Genomic DNA, 7657 nt, shown 5'->3' on the forward strand with positions numbered 1-7657 from the left:
TCGAATATATACATTAGAGCGGAGTAATGGTACTTTCTTTCTCCTAGTGCAGTCTGTATCCTCGCTAGACGATCCAGTATATGTGAGTTAGTATGCTGTGTCATGATTTTAGTATGAACAAGACCACATGCAACATGTGAGAAAGCAAGTCCTGCTTGGCGTCGTATGATTGTCTTCATTACTTCTCACTCCGTCTATGCTACAATGTAAAATTAATGCTACAACCACGTGCCCGATGCTCCTGTCGCTGCATGATGAAGTAGGTCCTAGCCCTCTTTCTCAGCAACCTTCTCCTTCTCTTCCTCAACCTCACTACCATCTGCGGTCTCGCTACTGCTGCTGCCACCCTTTTTCCTTTCTGCGACGTCCATCTCCCTGCCGTCGATTACCGGCTCACTCTTTGCCGCTCTCTCATCCTTACTAGGTCGCGGCCTCGCGGGCTTTCCAGCTTCTTCTGGGAACAGCTCAGCGAAGAGGTTGGGCTGGAAGCGATTGATGCGCTTCCACGTCTCATGCCATAATTGTTCCCGTTCGGGGTTTTCGTCGGGCGGCGCAAGATACCCGCCATTGCTGAGTACCAGGAGCATGTTCTTGAGATTCTCGGCAACGGCCTCTTCCATGTCACCCTGCCCGCTGTTGCCTAAGCGGTCCATGATGCCCACGATTGTGATCCATAGTTCTTCGAAAGATAGGCTCTTTTCTCCGTCCTCTTTCTCTTCACTCGAAAGGCCGTCCAGCAGTGCCAGGTAATGCAAGAAAACCTTGCTCAGCAGAGTGGCAGCCCGGACGCGGGTCTCGCTCATACCCAACGGATCAGACTGGTAGACTTCTGGTTTGAGAAGCTGCGTGATGAGAGGGATCAATACTTCGCTGAAAATCGCGGTCCATTCTCGGTGTTCAGAGGAGGCGAGATCGTTGGAAAGAAGGGTGCGTTGGAGTGAGGAGAAAGCTTGTTGGCGCAAAGAACGACAGGGGTTGAGACATTGATGAGCGAGGGTCTTCAAGATGGGCGACCAGTACGCCGTCCATGCTGAGAATTTGTTAATATCTTGATGCTTTGTGAGAGGGGTGATGACTCTACCTTCAGTAGTTTCGAGGTGAGACTGCTCGATGAAATTTGGCACTCTGCTGGAAAGCTGGAAAACAATGCTCATAGCAGTGCTACCGCGGACAACGACTTCGCTGCTCTCAAGCTTCTTATACTTCTGTCCCTTGTTGCGTCGTGCAGCCTGGTCATGCAGCTGCTCTTCTCGAGCACCAACTTGAGCCGCAGTTGCGAACTCGTTGAGAAGTGCAATCGCAGCTTCGTAGTTGTCCGCAGTGATGCCGGGTTGAGGGGAAGTGGTAAGGTCTTCGACAAGTTGGAAAACGTCCCCAGCAGCATCAGGCACACCTGCGAGCCTGTTAAGGATCGTCCAGAAATCTGGTGAGCCCGCAAGTTCACTGCGAAGAGCGTTGGGGCCTTTGCAGCAGTCTGTCAGGCCCTTCAGGATTGGCTGAGCGCACTCGTGCAGGAGGGCATCGTTGAAGCTTGAAAACGTGTGCATGAGGACTGGCGCACGGATAAAGTCGTAGTCCTGAATCGATCAGTATATGGCTTTCTTAGAGGCGCATCGGGACTTACGTTGCTGGCTTTGAGTAGGCTCAGAAGATAGTACACTGATCGCGCAATGACTACGTAATGATGCTTAGGGGCGTCTCGAATGACAGACACCAAAGCATCTGTCACATCCTTTGCAAGCTCCTTGACCGTCTCATCATCCCTCAGCGCCAGAACAGTCGCTAGCTCGAGAACGAAGACAAGGCTAGGATCATAAAGCGGGCCCTTACCCTTCTGTCTTGGGCCAGTCGTTCGCGGACTTGCGCCGGGTATTTCAGGTTTCACAACGATAACCCTTGGTGAGCCATCTTCAGGGAGGTGCTCAAGTAGCGACGCCAGAAGCGATCGTAGTGACTCTACTGGCAGTTGGCTAATGTTAGCAAGGATGTCTTCGAAATGACACTCCTTGACGGTGTCCACAGTGCAGAGTGTGTACTCGATTTCTTGATCTGATGGCTCTGGAGGCTCGTCGTTGGCAAAGCTCGAGACATAGGATGTCAACGCCGAGAATATGCCAGTGTCCGCTGGGCGCTCTGCACGGTCGATGACTTGCGCCGGATTCTGAAGCGGTATCGGTGCGAGAGCGAGCGTCTTCTGGAAGGAAAGGAAGTATGGTGGTATCAGCGAATTGACGAACAGATTCACCATGATGCGAATGAGCTAGGGATGTTAGTAGTGCACCGAAAACAAGACTGCCAATCTTACATGTCGCCATCCATCTCTTATCGATGCTTCGTTACCCTTGATGACCTGGAATAAGACCACAGTCGCTAGTTGCGCCCTGCCGTCACGACCGAATCGCACAGCAGTCTCGCTGACCATGACGCTCTTCTTGTCAGCTTGAACCTCGGTGTTGAGTGAGGTACTCGGCGGCACATCAGGCGCCAATGTGCTAATGTATGACAAACAGGAGATGATACGGTCCAGAGCATCAGTCAAGCCGTACTTGGCAGCAATCTGCGCGCACTGGTCAAAGCCTTGCACAACGCGTGAAAAGACAGCATCGTCAGTCGCGGACATGAAAACATAAGACAGTGTTGCGATGATTGGCTTCCACGTTGCAGCGAACATGTCCGCGTCAAAGATGTTGGTGTCACAGATGACGATATCGGGGGTCGACTGGCACTTGACTAACAGCTCCTTCCACGCGTGGTCGTAAGCGTTTCGATCGCTGTGCTCCTCGGGCAATACAATCTCGCGGTTCTTGATAGACTCATAGATTCCTTGCAAGAACTCAGGATCGAAATCCTTTCCGTCGTTCACGCCTCGGACGTTCTTTGTGAAGTCTTCCAGCTGCATTCGTTTCTGCTTCATGTTGGGGTTATGTTGATCGGTGTTCAACATGATGACAGCGTAGGTGAGGATGTAGATGGCATCGTGGTTGGCGATACCTTCCGGCTTCGCCATGGAGAAGTACTTCTCGGAGAATTCACTCAAGATTCGCTCGATCAGGGCCGATTCACCGGGGAGACGGAAGGCGTGCAGGAGTTGTCGAAGCGCTTCATCGATTCGTTGTCCTGTAAAGTCGAACAAGCTGATGAAGGCGCTGAGTACCGCTTCATTTCCTCTCTTGGAGATGAACTCGCCCAGCACTTTCTTGTCGACTCTCGTAGTACCCTTGACAAACTCGGCAATGCATTGAGGATCATTTGGGTCTCGGATGATTCCTTGAGATGCGAGGTAGGCAATACCAGCCTTGGGCTTCTCGTTGAATTTGGTTGCACCACGGATGATGATGGCCTTACGCGCCCGCTGCTCTCGGAGTGACTCGACGCTGGGATAGCCGTCCGTTACAGGCTCGTCGTCCAGGCGGTCTGCCATGGATTGCACAAACCCGAGCAGAGCGTCCAGACATAGTGGAGGTACATTGACAGTACTCCATGTCGCAGAGTCTGGAAAGGCGTTTCTCGAGAGAAGTCCGACTATATCCATACAGACATCTCCACGGTCAATCTCACAGTCGTAATTGACAAAAAGCTCTGCCATGTAGGAAGGTATCCGGACCAAGCCACCCAAGTTTTCTACCATGGCTTCCCGGGCATCTGGCTTGCGTGCACCCCCCTCTAGTCCCAGCTTTTGCCGATCCCTCACAGGTACTGGAGATGCACGGCCACCGGGGTTGCCGTTCTGTTGCGGCGGCTGCTTGATAAGGCTAGGCGCATGCGGGACGCCTTCGTATAACGAAGGTTCGATACCGGGCTCAACTGGTATCTCGACTCGTGGAAAGAGACACGCGACCAGATATGACAGGTAGAGCTCTTGCTGCAGCTTGAGCACGTTTCTGCATGTCGCCAGCAACGTACCCGCGACTCTCAATGACTCGTTCAGTATGGCCATGTTGTCTGACCTGACGAGCTGGAAGATGTGCCTGCACAAAGTGTCCTTGGCCAGATTCGCCAGACTAGGATGGCTCGCTATCGATGGCCCGGCGACTTCGAGCGCAACATCCACGATGCGCAACGCCATGACGCGCATGGTGTCAGTGTGTTGACGGTCGTGTGGGTCCAAGAGATCGACGAGTACTCTGAAAAGCTCTCTTATGGACGGCAACGAGTAAGGCTTGATCTCGAGAGGGGCTTGTGGCTGACCATCCGCGGCTGTTGCTGGGAGATCCAGGGTACTGCTCGCTGGATTCAGAGTACTATCGTTGTCCTCTTGCCCTTTCTCAGGGTCGATCGGTTGCTGAAGGGCTTCGACCTTGTGTTGTGAAGAACCTCCCTCACCATTCGCTGTTGGATCCATTCTCAGGCCATCTTGCTCGTCCTTTCCTTCGAGCTCTTCGTCCATGGCGTCCAGTTCATCTGGCGATTCTATTTCCAGCGTCTTCAGTCTCCGGAATATGACCTGGCACATGGACACCATAGCAATCTCTGCCGAGCGTCGGAGCAGCTCTGATAGTCTCGCTTGGCAGCACATGCTCAAGCCTGTCTCCATCATCTCGCACACGCTCTCGTCGCCCAGTACTTCTCCGCCTCGACCTGAGATCATGACCTCCATAAGCCTGAGTATGCGAAGCAGCACAATCTCGTCAGCGGCCGAGTCGCTAGCTTCGAACCGGCAATGTGTAATGGCGGAGGAGAGCTGTTGCATAGCTTCTGGAAGACGTGGAGAGTCATGGCCAATGATGCCGTACGACAGAAACTTGGTTATTGCGATGAGGGCGAGTGAGGTTATCGGTGCGGAGGTGGAGGAAGAGCGGATGACCTGCAAGAAGGGATGGAGCATGGAGGGGGTATCGAAGGTCCGGATGTCTGGTGTCGCATTAGCTTGGCTCATGTACCGTTCCGACTGCAATGTTCACCTTTACAGCCCTTTAGATCATTCCTCAGGCGCGCAAATGCAGACATGAGGGGGTTGTCCTGCATGCTCTTGCCCTTCTTGCCGCGTAGGCCCCATCTGCTCGGTACCGCCTCCTCTTGCTCTCCTGCGCTTATGATGCCTTGTCCTGTACGGTCGCGTCGTTGTACAGCTGGTGCCTTGTTTGAAGAGCTACCCAGTATAGCTGCGACTGATGAATGTGCCCAGCGGGCATGCTTTCGCATCGCCGACGTGACGGTAATGCATTCTGTGACCACCAGAGCTATTGGGTTGACTGCGACGGTAATGGGTCGGGGATCCAGGTCCACAATTGTCCCTTGGAGTGTTGACGCGACATGGTCGTCGCTGTCGGTGCTCGACATAGTGCTGAGGGGTTTTGTATGTAGATGTGTATGCGACAGGAGTGTGGTGCGCGACAGGGTGTCTTCAAGGTGGAGGGCACATGGACAGCTATATGTCTAGTTCAGTCGGCTTGAAAGATGACACGCATTCTCCCAATTGCTGCCGCCTGATGATAAAGACAGTGTTCAAGTTTGTGGAATGCAGAGAAGGCGTTTCCCTCGACAATCTGTCCACAAGTGCTGAGCAACTGATAGACGTCGAGTTGTCACCATTCCAACATTTGGCGCGGCTTAGCTCTAGCGGAGTTTCGGAGGTGCTGGCGCCAGGGGTCCAACCAGCGTCAGACGGCGATGACGAAACACATGACAAGCTATAGTCATGTTTCTCGGCAGCAGTTTTATAACGTTTCTTGATATTGTTACAGACAAACGCGATGCTCATCTACTATCGAGCCTACAACGCCCGTAATGCCAAAGCTACTGTCTAATGTATACATTTCTCCAAATAGTCTTCAAACGCCCCCCAAGCAGGAAGACACGTTTCCAATGCCACCATCGGAGACCGGCTCGGCGGAATGTTGCTGCCTTGAAAATCTCTAGGCTCCAATCCAAAGCATACAGTAGATCGAAAGAAACATAGGTTCAGATCTGCGCCCAGTCTGCCCAAGTCGTTACTGTCGTTGCTGTAGTGCTTCGCTCCATTGTGAGATTGCAAACACGGGTGCGGACCTAGGTCTCACACCCTTCAAATTACTGGGATACTGTGACGACTATGGTTGATCGCCCTCCTTCTTCTCAACTGGCTTCTCTTCTTTGCTCTCTGCCTTCTTCGACTCCTCTTTCGCTGCTGCTTCTTGTTGCCTCTTCTTCTCATCTGCTGCCTTCTCTTCGTTCTTTGCTTGCTGAACCATATCTTGGACGGCTGCCTTCTCCTTCTCCCAATCACTCTTCTTCTCGTCGAAGTTATCCTTGATCTTGGCCTCCTTTGCCTTCTTCGCCTCTTCTTCGGCTTCCTTCGCTTTGCGTTCCTTCTCCATTTCCTTCATGTGTCGAATATCGTCAACACTTGGCTCGTAAAGATGCCAGATAGTGTAGTGGGGTAGGCCGACAACGGAGAACTTCATGCGCTTGGCCATCTGCAGTATGTTAGCGTTGTATTGGAGTAGCAAACACCGCATCTTACCTTGCCGAATCCCTCTGTCTCAGCGTGCTTCTCAAAACTGAATGCAGGGAAGTGGACACCAGAACGGAAGACCTTGGCTTTGGCTAAAATACTGACACCACCAACACCGTCGATCTCCATCTCCATGTCTGGGTCACCGTAGGGATCGCGAAGGTAGGCCAAATGCGGGCGCCAAGTAGCGTACTCTGCGTAACCCTCCACAATGACTGCATCCTCATCGAGTGTGTCGGCGAGAGCGAGAGCGGTCTCAGATTCTTGCCAGGAGTTCAGGTCGTATGGCTGTTCTCCACCAAGCCAGTCAGGCAGGGGTCGCCAGACATCTGAGTGACATGTTAGCAATCGAGACTTGCGCTATGTGTGATTGTACATACTAGGTACGATAACGTCCTTGTTGTGTCGCATCAGATCCTCCAAAATAGTGAATGGAGCAGTCTCCACATCCACATCTCTCCAGTATACCCAGCTGTGTGTTGGTCTTAGAGCAGCGCTCAACAACCAGTTTCGCGCTTGCGCCATTGACTTTCGGCGGCCAGCCTGTGCGGCAAAACCGTGTCGACTCTCAACATCTTGGTTGACCTTTTGTCCAAAGTCCTTCTCCATGATCGAGATCTCACCAAATTGCTGCTTAGGGTCGGGGTTGGCCTGTAACTCCTCCAACTTCTCCGTCAAGAGTGAGATGGTGTTATCCTTGGAATCTCCGACAAGAAAAGCCAAGTCGATGAGGTTGTGGGGATATGTCAGGTTCTGCAAATGACCAAAGAACATGGGCAAATGCGGAGCCGCGTCTCGCAACGGAGCACATAACAGAATGCGCTCTTCCCTTTCCCATCCCCTCGCCGTTCCTTGCACGTTGTTCAAATCGTAGTATCGTACAGTCTCGAGTTGCGCGTCGTCGTTCGAGGTGATCAAGCTGAGGGGCCCGGAGCCCAGGTTCGGTCGCAGGTCGGGGAAGAAGAAGAATAGGGCTGTAAAGAACAGCGAACCGATAAGCAGCAAGCGCTGTATCAGCGTTCTCCGCCGTCTGAGCGCAGGCTGTGATCGCGGTTGGAATCTGAAGGTGCAACGAAAGTTAGATACATGCTTGTTTAGGTCGTAGTCGTAAAGGAGGCGCGGGCTGAGATGTTGTGCGATAGTTGCGCTGGTAAACGTACTTGTGAGGTTGGATTGAAAAGGTACCCCCTCCTTGCGAGGGATATGCCCCGTTGGAAAAGGCAT

The 7657-nt window shown here is 52.7% G+C and overlaps 2 protein-coding genes across 2 annotated transcripts; both read right to left on the reverse strand.

Moving 5' to 3' along the window:
• Positions 1-266: 266 nt before the first annotated feature.
• ALTATR162_LOCUS6427 (uncharacterized protein) lies at positions 267-5280 on the reverse strand (the record flags this gene model as incomplete). Its single annotated transcript, XM_043314049.1, has 5 exons — positions 267-1030; positions 1082-1577; positions 1625-2260; positions 2306-4851; positions 4902-5280. The coding sequence occupies 5 exons, from the start codon at positions 5278-5280 to the stop codon at positions 267-269; spliced, it is 4821 nt and encodes a 1606-aa protein (XP_043169984.1).
• A 749-nt stretch (positions 5281-6029) lies between these two features.
• Positions 6030-7657, reverse strand: ALTATR162_LOCUS6428 (uncharacterized protein; the record flags this gene model as incomplete). Its single annotated transcript, XM_043314050.1, has 3 exons — positions 6030-6395; positions 6443-6762; positions 6814-7657. 3 exons carry the CDS (start codon positions 7655-7657, stop codon positions 6030-6032), a joined length of 1530 nt encoding a protein of 509 aa, XP_043169985.1.

Source organism: Alternaria atra, assembly GCF_907166805.1.
Source record: "Alternaria atra isolate CS162 genome assembly, contig: 25, whole genome shotgun sequence".
Classification (NCBI taxonomy): domain Eukaryota; kingdom Fungi; phylum Ascomycota; class Dothideomycetes; order Pleosporales; family Pleosporaceae; genus Alternaria; species Alternaria atra.